General features: G+C 40.4%; 1 protein-coding gene across 2 annotated transcripts in view; it reads right to left on the bottom strand.

Moving 5' to 3' along the window:
• The window catches only part of hipk2 (homeodomain interacting protein kinase 2), a 123,063-nt gene that overhangs the window by 15,326 nt on the left and 90,247 nt on the right, over positions 1–17,490 (bottom strand). For both annotated transcript variants that reach the window (XM_015050937.1, XM_015050929.1), the window contains exons 3-7: positions 11,051–11,174; positions 10,210–10,329; positions 7,614–7,700; positions 2,210–2,394; positions 1,972–2,134 (exon numbers count right to left, since the gene is read on the bottom strand). In XM_015050937.1, coding sequence (XP_014906423.1) covers positions 1,972–2,134; positions 2,210–2,394; positions 7,614–7,700; positions 10,210–10,329; positions 11,051–11,174 — 679 coding nt within the window. The remainder of the gene's footprint in view (positions 1–1,971; positions 2,135–2,209; positions 2,395–7,613; positions 7,701–10,209; positions 10,330–11,050; positions 11,175–17,490) is intronic.

The raw sequence follows: 17,490 nt of genomic DNA, 5'->3' as shown, positions 1-17,490 counted from the left end.
GGATCACTGACTTTTTACAAAATCTGTGATTTTTGTGTACAATGAAAATCACTGATTGTGTGTTACTACTGACAAATTTTGGAATATTTGACAAATATTTATTTTTCTTCAAACTTGTGCATCAAATTATTAGCTTTAAAAATCCCTGGAGTTTATATTGATTAATAATAATAATAATAATGCACCCGGAAAAAAGGATTGATTGAATTGCAACAGTGAAAAGTCAAAGTGAATGTGATGCTCATGTCCATGATGAGTTCATGTAAAGTTCGGACATAGAGCCAACATGAACCTGACAGAAGCAGAAATGTTTCTTTTTCCCACTGAAATGTGACATGTGATCTTAGAAATCAGCCTAGAGCAAAACTACATCAGCTTTTCACACAAAGTGTCAATCTGTGTGGAAAAGTTAATAAATCACACGTCACAAGGTTCCTGCCTAGTTTCCATCTCGGTTACGATTGACAGAAATACATTTCCAGTCAGCTGTGATGGCATAGTTATGTAAATTTGGTAACTTCTGCATGTTTTAAGCATTAGACGTGTGGAACATCTCCTGGGAAACAAACACTTTTAAAAGGAACTTTTTTTCTGTTCAGATGAGGAGTTGTACCATGAGACAACGTCTAATTTTAGCTTTTTGCATTAGGTGTGTGTAGGGGCAGAGCTTTCATTTTTCATTTGCTCTCTTTAGAGAGTGTGATGAACATTAGGAGGGGAAAACATGATCAATATTTTTCTGTGGCATTCATCAAAAACAGGCACAGAAGGAGCAAAAAACAAGCCAAAAACACTTTCCAGTTTTGCAAATGAGTTGAGAAAAATAAATCAGTAAGTTGAGCCTGTTTCGTTGCCCTTAGAGCCAGTTGCAGGAAAGACAGGCAGGAGGAAATGTTGACGCATTTAAATCACAGCAAGACGACGTTTTTGTCGCTTATATGAGCTCATTCAGTATAGCTGGCGACAGGGAAGGTAGAGTTGGATTTGTAGCTGTGCACAATCTGGTAAACCTTGTAACCAGAAGCTCTGTGATTCCTGCACAAGCCAAAAGTCAGCAGTTTTGATTCACAGATTGTTGGGGAACAGAGCGGTAAAGCACCACAGGCTCAACGCAGCCAAACGGGAGGAAAGAAGAGAAGACAGACGCGGACTGGAGCGCGAGGAAGCCTGGCGAAGGGATTCTTAAGGCCCTGGAAGCCCAGGGATGCTGGGCAAGCAGGAAGCCCGGCTTGTCGTGTGTGTGATCAGCACTTTGTGACAATCCCACAGGACCGGGCCACAGACAGAAACTCTGGGCAGACAGAAATCCAGGCACCAAGACGGAGAGAGGCTGATAAACTGACAAAAGGAAGAATGGACCTAATGAGAGCAGAAACGGCTCATTTCTGGCAGGGAAGCTGAGGAACTACTGATTTTAAAATACGCAGTTTACAACTTTTTAATTGGCTTTTGTTTTAGTAATTCTCAAAAAATACTCTGATATGTGCTAATTATTAGTCAAGCTCAAATTTGACAATTTAAATTTTAAATAAAGAACGATAAATCAGCTTCTCCAAAAGTATTCATACCCACACTGCAAAAACACAAAATCTTACCAAGTATTTTAAGTCTATTTCTAGACAAAAAGAACTGGTTCCTCTGCTAGATTATTTCACTTATAACATGGGTAAAATGTCCTATTACAAGTTAAATAATTTCACAGTGGAACTTTCATATTAAAGAAATTGTTTATTTTGTCTAAGCTCCTATATCTTGTTGAAAGTTACCTGTAAGTCAGTTCTGTCTTATTTCAAGAGTTCTAAGATATTAGGAGGGTCATGGCATGGAAAGGTTTGGGAACTCCTGGTCTATCACATAAAATCCCAATAAAACTCACCAAAATGTGTGGCAGAATATTTAAATATGGAAGAGTCATTGTCATCATAAGGACACAACTCATCAGTTCAGCGATCTGCCTCCTTTGACTCTCACCTGGCTGTGCACAGTGTTCAGCTGGTTGTTGAAGGTCATGGTGAGGTTGGTGGAGGTGCTGGGGGCCACATGGGTGATGAAGGGCGTTTTGCTCTGGTTGACTGTGTCGTACATGTTGACACGACGTTTGCAGATCTCCATGTTTTGGAAGCATGACTTTACGCTGCAGACAGAGCAGGAGTGAGCCCACGTGGCGCACAACAGAGGAAACGGTGCAAACGGCAGTAAAAGGGCGTACTGGGTGCTGTGAGGGTAATCGAGGAGATGCGACATGGTAACGAAGGGGTGGTTGAGTGTTTCGATGGGGGTGATCCTCTTGTCAGCGTCGATAGTCAGCATCTTGGTCAACAGGTCGATGAACTCCCTCCGGTCTGCCTTTTCCGCCAGCATGTCGCTCCCTTCCAGGTCTGATGTCATGTTCACCTAGAAGAAAACAAGGTTTGTTACAGATTTATTCATTGAGAAAAAAATGCAATGCTTTTGTCTCACTGGGAGAGCTTTTTGATTGTTTTGTGATTTGAGGCACATTACATTTTCAGGAAGGCAAAAAATAAAAATAAAAAGGGAGTAAAGAAATGATCCTGAAATTATTTTCTGTTGGGTTTTATATGTTTCTTAATCCCATAACCTGGAGGATTTTACTGTATTTGTGGATTATCGGTGATCATGAGAAAGCCAGCTGTGTGATTTGAGATTGTTTTTGAGAAAAAAAATCTTACTGTATTTGAACTTAATTTTGTTTTCAATTTTCAGTTAATTCAGGAAGAAGGAAAATTCTGATGTTTTTTTTATTAATGGTAGTTCTTAAAATCAGTTTTTGTAGGTCAGAAGTTTACAAGATCATCAGAAATCAACTTTAAAATCTGTGAATGGTGCATCTCCAGGTTTGCACAGTTCCTCAGAGCATGATTCAGGGCTCTGGGTATCAGAAAAATCTCCACCACATCCTTTTCCCAAGAAGGAAGCTAATAATACACAGAAGGTCTCGTAATTTAAGGAGTGTGTCAGAGCTCAGTGATAACCTTGTTCTGCAGTGGGATTAGAAACATTTGCACTGGTACTCATAGCAGCAGATGAAAAATGTCCCGGGGCCTTCTGCGAGAATTTTATCTCCTCCAAAGACGTAAAAACAAACAAAACGGAGGAACTCAATAAACAGCGCCACTGGCTGTCAGTTTCACACAGGATATCAGTTTGTGAGCAGCTCTGAAAAAGCTGACACGGCATCTTAATGTAAATATGTTCTGAGGGAAATTCTGGGAAGCTGCCTTGAAACATCAAGCTGCTTCAGCCGTAATAAACACAGCGGCCCAGGCTGTGGGTAAATACTTGGCAAGGCAGCCAACTTTCTGCTTTAGCGCTTCACACATAAGCAAAGACTGATTCGGTATGTGAGGCACTAATTCTGATTCTGAGCTACTTTTATTGTCGTGGCGTCTGGTGAGGGACGAAGCGGAGGGGAACAAGGTCAGGATGTAGCCGCTGAGCAGCCTGTCAGGCAGCGGGAGCAGGACCAGGCAGCAGACAGGCAGCCTTGTTTATTGTGACTGCTGTGTGGAGGAAGCAGGCTTGTTTTTCATAAAGACGCGGCGCTTATCTGCGGGTCTGCTCCAGGGTCTATCAGATGTGCTGCCAGTCAACACGGCAAATCTGATTCAAGCCCCTATCTTCATGCAGGCTATTCAGCTTCTGCAGCCATGCCTCTTTCTTTGTCATCTCCGCTGCCTTCGATAAAGGAATAATCTGCGAAATGAGGTGAGAAATAATCACAATGTCCTCTGTAGGGAGATGACTTTGGGGAAATGTGAACAATCAGGTCCAACAGAAGTGATAAATGAACAAAAAAGGAGGGGAAAATGTTTCTACCATCTACTGATTTAACTGAAGAGAGAAGCTAGGCATTTCCAATTCTTTAAAACTGATTAAAACCCCCAAAACAGCAAAACACCACAGGCAGTCCTGTGTGTGCTGCGAGGAGCATTTCTGAAGGAAAGGCAATCAGATGCTGAGCAACAGGATCAACCAGGCTGCTCTGTCATCATGGCCTGCATGTCGCAGTCCTGCCTTCAGCATCATCCCAAATCATTTTTACACAACCAGGGAAAAACAGAGGCTGAAACTGGTCAATCAATCAATGTATAACGTGATTAATATCACTGGATAATAGATCTGGTAGAATATTCAATAATTTCACCGGACCCTGATCCAGAAACGCACAGCATTCTGGGAGATGTAGGCAGAGAAAAGGCTAAAACTGCTCAGCCAGGTTGGTGGCATCAACTAACTCACTCACTGTTTGGTTACCTAGCAACTCACTGTTTGGTTACCTAGCAACTCACTCACTCTTTGGTTACGTTTTAAGTGGGGCTGTCAACATTAATGCGATAAACCTTTTAGATTAATCGCATGTATTAACACATGTTAATGCTGATTAATCGTATTTTGTGTTTTGACCTAAAAGCCTCTCGCCCATGCAGGGTTACCCAGTTCAAAGCAGCTGTTGCACAGCGTCGTACTTCGATCAGTAACGCATAATCGCAAACATGAGTGAAGAGATGAGCGAGGAGAGTCAGAACGCTGCGTTAGAGCGCATTAAAAACAACAACAGAAAGATAAAACCAAAGCAAAGCATTTTGTAACAGTCAATTGTCCTTCTACTTTGGAAACAAAATAATTATTTTAAACCTTCATGAATATAAGAAAATGGAGATGTTTGGTTTGCATGTCATTTTCCAAAACATGCTTTTTTGTAGTTCAAGTGTATAAAGTTATGCATAGTTATTACTCACAGCTCTAGAGTCTGATTAATCTGATTACATTTTTTAAATAGATTAACTAGTTTTAAGTCAATTCTGGTTTTCTGTATAGGATAAGTATCAGCTGATGCTAAACCTCAGATATCTGTATCGTATCGGAAGTGAAAAAAGTGGATCGGTTGATCCTGACTAAAGACTTGTACTGATTTCCTTCCATCAAACACTCAGGCTATTTTGTGTGAGTTTATCAAAGAAGATTCCAATAAATACATTATTGTTTATGGTTTTAACATGATGAAAAGGACCTTTTACAGGGCGGTGTAGTAGAAGGAAGACCACGATGCTCCCCTCGCCATCCTGTCACGGTTATCAGTAAGGAAACTGATGGACTGCAGATTACGGCGGATGTTTACAGTATTTCCGGCCTTCCTTCGCTCTCCACTGGACTCCTCCTGCAGTCCTGCATTTACTGTAAGCTGGTGTCTGATTTCCCTTCAATTAGATATACTCATAATGAAGCCTCCACACATTTCCCACGACTAAAAGGAGGTTCATTATCACTTCCTGGCTCCCCGCCCCTCGGCCTTGCAGGGCCTTCAGCTATATCATCCATTATAAACGGAGGCACAGATGTCCACAGTGCTGACTTGTTTATGCGGTCAGGACAGTGAGATGGGGTAAAACAGGCCATTTTTACCCCATGTTAGCAGCTCTGAATCTCACCTCCACATGTTTCTTTGGTAAATCGAGTATTGTTGCAACAGAGGAAGACAGGATACAGAGCTGGAAGCACCGAAGATACAGATAACCCAGGGGATATCATGCCAGCACAGGTTGGCTTCATTAAACCGTTTGCCTGGTGCTGTAAACCCAACAATCCCGGGAAGTGATACCATCTCGTCCCAGCTGACCACGTTATTCCAGACCGGCCTGACACTGGCCCTGGGCACTACTGAACCTCCGTAATTGTCTCCATCATTTAAGCAGCAACATGTGTCGGGTGTCCGCATGGCTGGTTTTTCCAGGGACCGCTGTCTGGATGTAATCAAGATGAACATCCACCAACAGAGGAAATCCACCTGCCCAAACCTTTTTATCTTGGAAACGATCATCAGGAGCTCAACCACGGAACGTGACGATGACATTTGAGCCATATTAGTCATCACTGAACCCATTATCTACCAGCAGAATCAGGTAAGGGTGATCTATACACAGGTAATCATCACTCAGGTTCTGATCTGTCATGGGGACATGATAGTGAAATCTCCCCAACCCTAAACTGCAAAAACACAAAATCTGACCAAGTATTTTTGTCTAATTTCTTGTGCAAATATTTTATTATACTTGAAATAAGACAAAACTAATTTACAAGTAACTTTTCAGAAATATATATTATCTCTTTTTTAAGTGGCCAGACCCACATCATAACACCCCCTCCACCGAGCTTTACACTTGACACAATGCTATCCAGCTACACTCTGAAGAACTAACCATACATGGTTTGTCCCTTAAGTGCAAATTGGCTGAGGTTTAGGATATCAGCAGCATTTAGTGGGTTTGGTTATTACATGCTTACATGAAATACAGATGAGGAACAGCCTCAGCCCGCACCCAGCAGCATAAATAAAGAAACAAAGTGAACGCATCAAGGCCTGTTAGCCAGTCGCTGCACATGTTCAGTTTGAATGTCTGTTAGTTATTAGACAGTCGAAGAGCCGTGCGGGAGTTTCAGCAAACAGCTGCTTTCATTTGGCTCTGTAAAACTCCGTGTATCAGTTGAACTCTGCTGCAGCTGGAGATCCGGCCTCAGCAGCATAAATATTTAAAAGGATTTCATACATTTGATAGATAATTGTCAGGACGCGATGGATCAAACCGGCTCTGGACCTTAACCTGCTTGTGCTGGACGTGAGAGGCAGAGCAGAAGAAAGCAATAGTTCTCTGGTTTGACTTGTGAAGGAAGATTCCTGCTCTGATGGGTTGCCAGATCTGGCTGACAGTTTCCAGCCCAAACACAACATAACGCCGGCCAATTCCACAAAATCAGCTCAATAAAAGTTATTTTAATAGCACCACATGTAGTCATATGTGGTGCTATGACTACATGACTAATCCTTAAACAACATGTAAATCTTGTTTAAGGATTTAATTTGAGTTAGATTTTTAGGGTTACGATTCACTTCAGAAATGATCTTTAATTCAGAAACATGTTTTTCCATTTAGAGATTTTGTTTAAATTATGTGAAAGACAAGGAGAAATGATAGCGTAAGCAAACAGAACATTTATTTTTAAAAATTCAGTTCCATACCGAATCATATTTCATCAGTTTCATACGTTTGTGCATGAAATTCTGAAATTTAAATTACCACTATCAGGTTAGCTGCGTAGCTTTTGCTTAAATAAAAAAAAAAAAACATCAAAGAATTATTCAAAATATAATTTTACAAAAAATTTAGCAGTCTAAAATAGATTTTTGAGCATTTTGAATTGATTCAGAACTCCCAGGACTAGGAATTGATTAAGACGAACTATTGATTGATTAAGACTCGACTGCTGGAAGACAATAAAACTTTTGGTTTTTTTGGTTGTGTCTTTTTAAGTCATGATGTTGCACTAGGATTTCTACTACACAGTGCCACTTAATTAACCAGTTACTAATAATTGATGATTTCACTTTCATTTCAAAGTAAATTAGCTAATAAAATAAAAGTGTGAACACAGCTCTTTGTCAAAAGTTATGTGCTTTTCTGCCACACAACGTTAACTACTTTCCTCTAAACATTTCCTAAAAACCAGTCCAAATGTGTTTCTTCCAGCCAAAAGTTCAAAAGCAGCCCAATTGGGCAGAACCTATCCAATCTGGCAACACTGCGCGGACAGCGTACCTGTGCCATATCATCCAAGCAGTTGAAGATATACTTGCGAGCCTCCTTGGACTTGATCCCCGTCTCAGCCTCGTGGTCTTCCGGAGTCTGCAGGAGACAAGAAGCAGATGTTTGGTAGAAATACCATCAAACTTCTCCCTCAGGAAATATACTATTTACATTTGGCTCATTATAGCCTCTTGTTGTTGATGTGCAGCAGACCTCATCCTGCCCTCTGAGTAACCCAGGGGTAACACACAAATGCCCTGCTAACAGATTGCACACCAACGCCGCAACAATACGCAGACGACACAGCGAATTTACACTGGAGCACCTGGACAGACACAAACCTGACGGGTATAAACATGCCATCATTACGTTCCAACAGATGCAGATTTACACCGACTGCAGAAATCTCCTGGCTTAACACAACGTATCTTTAATTACAGCCAGCAATGCGCCACAGCTGGCGTTTGGTGGAAACACATGGCGAGGTCGAGTTAAAGCTCAGCCGTCGCTCTTCAAAGAGGAAGGGACAGAGAAACGTTTCAAGGATGCCTTGATTTCACACAAACCAGATGTGGGACAGTCGTAACGAGCTGCAGCACTGTGGCAGCTCTGCTCAGCCATGTCATGATGACTTTAATATACTCCGTTCTTCCTGAACTTCATGATAAAGTTATTTTAAGTTTGCTTGTTCTGCAATTTTACAGATATAGCAGAAAAAATAAAAAATGAGTAAAATGAGGTGTTTTTAGGGTTTCTTTGGAACAGAAATAAATCCCTTTAGAGCGTGTTCTCTTCACACACACACATATATATATATATATATATATATATATATATATATATAACTTAAAATTGTCTTGCAAAAGTATTCACACCCTTGCATAAATGACTGAGTTACTCCTCCTGTTTTATCTGCAACTTAAAACCAGTTTTCTTCCAAACTTGGCCTGAATTTTCCTCCATCTATCCTCTCATGTTGTGTGATCATCTTCCCTGCATCTGTTAAAAGAAAGCATCCCCACAGGATCATGATGCCACCACTGTACTTCACCAAGGCAACAATGTATTCAGGTTACTTTTCCACTAGATATGGTGTTGTGCATGTAGGTTAGGTAAGATGAGTGTAAAATGTTGTTTAAGAACCTAACCCTGCTTTTGCATGCTATTTCTTCACTACCAAGACATTTACACTGCAAAAACACAACATCTTACTAAGTATTTTTGGTTTATTATCTAGTGCAGGCATCCCAGTACACCTGAAATAGGACAAAACTAACTTGCAATAACTTTTCAACAAGAAATCCAAGCTTGTTTTAAGTAAATAACTCATTAATATTGATGACAATTACTAGCTTCACTGGCAGATTATTTCACTTATTACAAGACATTTTTTCTAAGTGAAAAAATCAGCCAGTGGTTTCAATAGTTTTTATCAATACTCAAGAATTATTGACTTAAAGCAAGCTCATATATCTTACTGAAAAGTTTCTTGTAAGTTTGTTTTATTTCAGGTGTATTAAGATATTTGCACAAGAAACTAGATTACATTAGATAAAGTTTATTGTTCCCAAAGGGCAAATGACCTTCAGCCAGAAAAGATCAATTGCAGATGAAAAACAAATGTACACTAAATAAGAACTAGACAAATATAATTGGTAAGATTTTGTGTTTTTGTTACATCTTTATGTGCTGCAGAGAGGAATCATATTTGCAGCTCATCGCAGTCAATATGCAAAATGTCTGTGTGACCCCCAGAAGTTCAGATGAAGCTGACGTTGTTTATTGAGTGGCCTAAATGGAGCACAGTGGGGCAGTGAGTGGAGCTCAGAGCAGCGTCAGAGCTCCCACACAGATCCATTTTACCTTCATTACAGTCAGAACACAACAGAAGCCTCAGTTTAATGCCTCACATGTACGGCAGGAAAAAATAAAAACACACACTTAGTTATTCACTTTGTTCTGGGTTTATAGTGCAATATTTGTTTATCTTATTCTTATCTTTTCATTATACATGTTTTGTTTCATAAATCGAAATTAGCACAGGTGGATAGTTTACCCAAAAATCATAAAAGTAAAAAGTATTTGGTTTAAAAGGCTAATAAACTACTGAGTAACTGGTCAGAATCTGATTTAATATTTAAACTGATGACATCAAACAAACAAGAATGCAAAGTTATTCTGGTGTTTTAAAAACTAAAAAGAAAAATTACTAGTAATAAATATCATGACTACAACATAGTAGATTTAGGCAGCACTTTTCCAAATCATAAAACTTGACTTGACACATAAAACTTATCTGACACTTCCAGATCTTCATCATACAGCAGACTCAACAGGTAGAAAATAAAATTAAAAAAACAAACATTGTGCACAAACAAGAAGTCTCACCTTAACTTAAACTGTAGGTTTGTCTGTTGTCTGTATTTCATTCTATTTCAGTTTTTGTTTTTCTTCATTCAGTGAAGTTACTCACAGGTAAAGTATCCAGAAATTTAAATAGATACTTTATAAAAGTAAAAGTACGATGTAGTGAAACTACTCCTGAAAGTACATTTCAGCCACAAAGTGATGTAAGTAAATGTATCTAGTTATTTATTTTGTTTTGTACCTTCAGTCTCCAGAGGGGATAGGTGGAATCTGGGTCTCTGTTGAAGAACCTGGTGGTCTTCGTCCCTGCACTCAACAGATACTCTGCTGGAAGACCCTGCGTCTGTGAGATGTACCGAATCTGCAAGACAGAAATGCAAAAAAAAAAAAAAAAACACCCAAAATGAAGCTAATGCTTTGAAAGAACTTTGAGGTCTGAGACAGTCATTAGAGCATATAAAAAAAGGGAAATGCTTTATGATGAAGGCTTGTTTGAAGGCTTAAAATACATTTACGTAGATAATGACAGATAATGATGGAAATGCCAGAAAGGGCTTAAAAGCAAATTATGCACGAAAGATTTTCTTATGTCAAAAAAAGATAATCAGTCAGATCAGAACATCTGCTGGTAGGAAAGAGCAACACGGCAATGTAGAACAGCAGCCATGCTAGCCTGCAAAATGATCGCATTTTATCTGAATTACCTCATAAAGAACCAACAGCAGCACATAAACAAAAGCAAAAGTTGGGAAAATCAGTTGTTTACTTAAATCTGTGCAAACCAATTGCCTCAAAAGAATCAAAAACTGCAATGTATAAAAACGAGTGAAGCTACGATGTGCAATTTAAGAATTACAAAGCTAAAGTAACTTGATGAATTTTGTTGAACATAAATTAGCTTTTCTGCCGACAACAACAGCATTCTGCTTATTAACCCCTTAACAACATTTTTACCAGAAGTAGCTCACATGATGTGCAGGTCCACCAGGTGTTTGCTAATTGCTGCTGGCTAGTCTGAAGGGGCTCAGTCATGTTTACTTGAAGTCTTTTATTCCAGTGTGTGTGAGGTAATGATGTGTTACCTGGTCGTACTCGGAGGCTCCGGGGTAGAGAGGCCATCCCAAAAACAGCTCAGCTATTACACAGCCCAGCGACCACATGTCTATGGCCTCACAGAACGGCAGGCCCAGGATGATCTCTGGAGCCCTGAGGGAGAACAAAACACACGTGGGTCAGAGATCCCACAGCTTTATTCAAAACGCTGCGTATTAGTGGAAAACTCATAAACTCACTGCCAATGAAATGTACATGAAAGCAACTTCTACGTTATAACTTTTGATAAATCAGCTAAAATCTTCTGAGGAGCAATTTCTTGGCAGCTCATCTGAGCTGATGGACAGGAGCCTGGAGTCGTACGCAGAGGGAACCGTCAACATGGAGGAGGAATACATGTCAAAATATTTTAACACTCCAAAGCTGATAATGATTAAAACACACACAGAAAATAAAAATCACATTCCTGCATATGGACACCAGAGACATTTCAATTAATCTGCAGCGTTGGAAGATTTCTTCCTGAGCTGCTGAGCTGTTAGCATGAAATGCGTTTTAGACAGTTTTATAGGAGACTACTTTCAGATCATTTATAATATAATCAATTTTATCAGTTCAGCTTGGACTTGTGGAAACGCTGGTACTGACACGCTTAGATGTGGTCCAGCTTCCAGCACAAAGACACAGAGATTATAAGACCTTCCCTTCATACAAGTCCTCAACTTTAAATCCTTTAAATGATGGAAGAGAGATCGCAAACCACAAAGATAAATTCAGCTGTTTGACAGCAAACAAGACCTACACTGCTTTAAAAAGGCAGTTATTAGAACCACTACATATTGTAGGATTTATTCAATATTTTCATTTATATTTTATTTTATATCACTTAACAAATCACCAATATTGCAAATTGTTGCAGCAGTAGGACTAATTGTTTGTTTTCTGCTTAAAATAAAAGTTTTTATCTTGACAAAAGATTGATGGTCTCATATATTTCAGTCCAGAGCTCTTATTTATTTTGGTTTGTGCTGTCAGAAAGACGAATACACTCACATCTTCGATGACACCCAAAATAACCAGGAGCCCCGCGATTCCTCACACTAAAGTACTTTTAAGAGATTCTCCGCCTGTCATTGCTATAGGAGGGACACTCTTAGTCCAACATTTTCTTCTTCCTGCTCTAGGTGGGATGTCGTCTCTGGGCTCCACAGAAACCTAATCTAGGCTGAATCCACAGAAACCCCTTTCCATTCATCTGTAATATATATTAACAGCATGACACGCAGTTCAAAGGAGCTCAAGGCGGATCTTGGGAAGTTTCAAGTTCGCAATCCTGATTGCCGTGGCCATGGTAACTCGCCCCCCACTCCTCAGGACTCGAAGGGCTCTGGCAGGGTTTTGGTCATGGGAAACAGCATGTTATGGGGAGACTTTACAGAGATGTGAAAGAGTTGGAGGTAAATGAATGAAAACACTGCACACAGTTAGAAGAACGTCTCCAACTGCAGCCTGCCAGCAGTGACGGAGGAGTAATAACAGGCCGCGTTTTTATTGGGATATGGCTGAAACATGGAGGCTGCAGGCATTACAAGGACAGATGATTATAAGCTGTAAAAGACAGAAGGAAGCAGAATACACTGTTCCAAAGAGGGAGAGGCACCAATAAAAGGTTAGGGAGAAATGCTTTACAAACTGACAGAAGGTGGTTATTGGGGTCTAAAGGGCAGCAGTGGAGCAGACACCAAAGACAACACTGTGGTAACAGTATCTCAGGGCACCGTTACACACCGATACAGAGTCAACATCACACACAATGAGCTGGGGCATCAGTCAAAAGGTTCCCCAAGAAGCAGAGAGTGGACTGCCAGGAGGCGATAACGCGAGGAAGACGAGGAGGTTGAGAAAAGGAGACGGGCTGGAGATTCACTGACAACATGGGGACCGATGTAAACGTAGCTGCTGCTGTCGCCATTTCCCTGAATTTCACGAGAAGATTCAACGCAAACCGCACCATGAATTCATGTCCAGTTTCTGTGCAGTTAAATTTCTGAATACATCAATGCCTGACATGTAGTTCTGCGTAGTCCTCATGTAGCCATGTCCACATCTGAGAAAACGGAGACATATTTATGTTTTGGCCTGTCATCCACACAAAAACTTTAATGTTACTAAAAATCATTATTTATAAAAATTTCAACCAAGTTGGAAATTTGAGAGCACTTAGAGACTGTGGCTACTAGCTAAAAGCTACTGGCTGTTGGTTACTTGCTGCTAGCTAAAGTAAATCAACATTTATTGTTTCTGTGTTCAACTTATCAGTTTATTAAGTTACTTAGATTTTTATTAAAGCTACTGTTTAACAACAACATCTCGTCATTTAGCTCCTACAATCTTGATTCTTTCATAGCTGACTACCGTATTTCCAGGCATAACGGAGCCTTCTGTACCGGGACTTTATATATCAACCATTTGTGTTCAGGTGAACCATGGCACAATTAATTTATTTGAGAAAATTTGTCACCTTTGTTAATTGCTTACAAATGCATTAAAATGCATTACAATAAAATATTCACGATATTAAATGTATAATATTCCTTTACCAGAAAAAAAGTATTTAAGATGCTGAAAAACACAGAAACATTTGAGGTTGAGGTTCTGTTGAGTGTCTGGCCTTTCAGTTCTCTTTACTTATTTTATTGCTTGTTGAAGAAGCTGAAAAATCGGAGACAACAATGCCACATTGGTGATTTTTTGACAATATATTGAGAGCAATATGGTTAGTGTGGTTTATCTAAATCACATTTCTAATATTCAAAACAAACGGAGCATGCATACTCTCTAATTTACAGTGGTAGGTATTTTTCAAAACTCTAATGGATCAAAAAGCTGATTTGATCCATTTATACCTTTGCAAGTACTTCAGTGAAGAAAAATGCAGGGAAACTTCTGTTATGAGTCAGATTCCTCTAATAAAGACTTGCAACCGAGAGGAACCTCAGTGTAACCATGTTTTCTCTTTTCTATCTAAAGTGTGATGCTGCTCGAGTGATTTAAACGCTGAACTCCACAAAATCCACTAAAATAAAGTGAAAGTGATATTTCCATTTCTTGCTGCTCTTTTAAACTGAATCTGAGCATGAATGTCTCGATGCTTGTGGTGACTGGTTTTATTGACTTGGATCGATTGCAGCCTGCGGTTTCTCCAGTTTTACACTATTACTGTGTTTAAGGGTCGTTTTGTTTCCCCTCTTTCTCTGACAGATCAGCAAAACAAAAACAGAGAGGAAGGAAGGGAGAGGGAGTAACCTTGTTGTGCATGACATGAAACCACAAATGCAAAGTTGCCCCCACCAATGCACATCTGCCACTGCCTGCAGAGCACCTTGAAGTTGCTGCTAATGCAGGCCTATCACTGGCATGGATAAGCAATGAAGTGATGAGTGCACACATCTGCTGAGCGTATCACTACTTCTCTGTTCTCCTTTTGCTCTCTACAAGAACAGCACACAACACCGGACAATTTACACACTTTGGATCATTTCGGCAATGGAACTGGTTAAGTGTAGTTAAATTTACTGTTAATAAATGCTTGGTAGAAGCAGATTGGCTTCTGGAGTTAACAGATACTTCATTTTGGAGACATAGTTGGGAAAACGTACAGTGTTAAAATCTCTGTTTCGTTCGGTGCCAAAGGATAAATCAAATCCACGATAATGTGGTTACAGATACCATCATGCTAAACTCTGCTTAGGTTACTTGTAATGTATAATCAAATTAACTGTGATGTAAGACAAGAACCAACACATTATGGAGTAAATCTGCTGGTTCTTCATAAGTTTTCACACCCTGCCCTAAATAAAAAAAATTAAACTACTGAGAACCTGATATTTAATTATCTCTATAAAACCACAGGCCCCGGCGTTCTGCATTCAATCACCTGATTATCAAACTGACGAACAAAATGAGCTGCAACATTCCCAGCTTAAGTTTTAATATTAATATTGCTCATATTTTAGGTCATCAGAGAAGAAGAAACAAAGAAAGCAGCTTTTGTTGTATTTCTATGGAGCTAATTTAGTCTCAAAAAATGTACCAAGAGTACAAGTAGCGCGTTACATTGATCTGACTCTTGTGTGTTGATTTTAATGCATTTCTCAGTTTGCAAAGCTTGAGGATGATGTCCTGTTCACATTAAATGTTAAAAGCAGAATTCACTGTAATGTTTAATAAAATTCATTATCAGGTCAGACATTTTGTTCATGCAATTTGAAACAGTAATTTGAATTATTCTAAAGTAAAATAAGTGCAGTAGTTATTTTTATTTAATATTGTGAGTAAAAATAATAGGGAAATGTGTCCTTTAACTAGGTGAGGGCAGATTTTAAGAAATAATTATTTGGCTTAAATTGCAGCATTAAGTTAAAACTCAATTCAAGATTGAAAACGTCTGAAACGTTTTGAGCTACTTTGGATAATTAACTGAGTTTACTGCACTGTTGGGAATGAAAATGTGATTGGACTGAAATTATTTTTGTGAAATCCCTTGAGATGACATTTGTTGTGAATTGGCGCTATCGAAATAAAACTGAATTGAATTGGGAACCATTGTTCTAGACTATGCATGTCTCATACAACACAGACAGCATGTAAACTAAGGCTAGCCAAAGGCTTTGAATGGTTCTGAATGGGCACCCAGCAGCATGAGAGGGCTCAGTGTTCGGGCTACTGCCTCTGACAGCACCAGGTCCCCACAAAGAGAGGTTGGGACGGGGAGAGAGGGAGCCAGTCTGCGTTTTGACATCCTCCCAGCTGGCCTGGTCATTGATGAGCCTCAATCCCCTTGGGAGACAGAGATGGCACGACTCATGAATGAGGCCTTTCTTCTGCCACCCCAACCCGCCCCAACACCTCGGCCCGCTCGCCCAACCTCACCATCGCATCCCTCCTTAGCCGCCCCTCTGCAAGCAAAACCTCCTTAAACTAGGCCGCCGAGGCCAGGCTGTGGCGCTCCCCTCCCCGCTGCCTATTCCGCCCTCTGCTGAACTTCGCTTGGCTGGCCCGACAGCCCACACACACGCACACACACACAGACACACAGCTGACATCACAGGCTGTGTGCATGTCAGGATGTATCCATCAGGCTGACCTTCCCTTTGCATGGCTCCAGAAGGGAGACGGATGGATCCCCAGAACCCAGCAACATTTAAAAGGACATAAAAGCACAACGCGGTTATTCCAGTCTCTTGATATTGGTTTGATCTTTCTCTTTTCCATATTTAAAACCTCCATCACTGGCCCTTATACAAACATGATTTATTCAAGAGGCTGGGAGTTGGGGGTACGGGAAAGAAGGAAGGCTCTTCAGGGTAAATAACAAGCTCTGTTATGACAAACTGCAAAAATGGTTCAGGAAGGAGCATTTTTCTGTGATCAGGAGAAAAGACCTTTCCATTAACGTTTCTCCATGTCTCTCCGCTGGTTCCCTCCCTGCCATCCCACGTCTCGCCCTTGCTAATGTAAAAGGCTCCTGGAGGTGCTGTGAATGGCTCCATCCCTCCCTTTGGGTTTCCATCTACATATTCATGCCCCAAAATGTTCCTCCACCACTTCTTTGAAGAAGCACCATAGAGAAACACTCCCAGATATAATGCATGGTGTTGGCCGACTGTGAAATCAATATGCAGAGCCGCATCCCCTGCTGTGCACCTGTGGCCCATCAGAAGTCAGCACAGCCCTACACATGTACTCACAAACATACATCACACCTCCACTGACGCACCTGAACCTATCACTTTGGAAATGGCTGCACACAACCCAGGCCATGCATATGATGATGGGATATAATGAAAGTGTATGCAGCAGCAATGGAGTGCAGGCTGCATTTAGATTTAGAGCTAGTGTTCCAGGTGGCTGAGAGGTGGAAAGAGGAGAGATATGTGGACATGGAAAAAGTTTTACAGAGTCCTTGAGAAATGTCTCACTCCCCAAGCAGCGGCAACATTCCTGGTACTCAAGGTCTTGAAAAAAAAGACCTCTCTCTCTCTCTCTCTCTCTCTCTCTCTCTCTCTCTCTCTCGGAGTCTCGTTGTCAGAAGAAGGGACAGAGAAAGCGCTGACAAGGCTGCCACTGTTTCGCCTGTTAAAGTATTAGCATTCCATGTGAGTCTGGCAATACATTACAACACAGAACTGGAGAGGAGGGAGGAATTTTTTTGATAAAAAATATGGAGAGATCAACTTCAAAAGATGTAGAGACCCAAAGCACGAATAATTACGTGTATGGAAACATTTAAGCTCCTCAAACTGTATGGAAATTCAAATACATCAAAGCATCCTAATGTGAAATATAGCAGCGACCTATGCTGATTCAACACAACCTGGAGTCCAGTTCAGCTCTGCACCCACAGGGAGTAAATTGCAACAGAGAGCTAACAAAGATAGCATTTGCACACTCAAAGGTCCTTTCTGTC

Source organism: Poecilia latipinna, unplaced genomic scaffold, assembly GCF_001443285.1.
Source record: "Poecilia latipinna isolate Pla-1442-1.1 unplaced genomic scaffold, P_latipinna-1.0 Scaffold50, whole genome shotgun sequence".
NCBI classification, from domain to species: Eukaryota; Metazoa; Chordata; class Actinopteri; order Cyprinodontiformes; family Poeciliidae; genus Poecilia; species Poecilia latipinna.
This window is presented reverse-complemented; position numbering and strand designations above follow the sequence as displayed.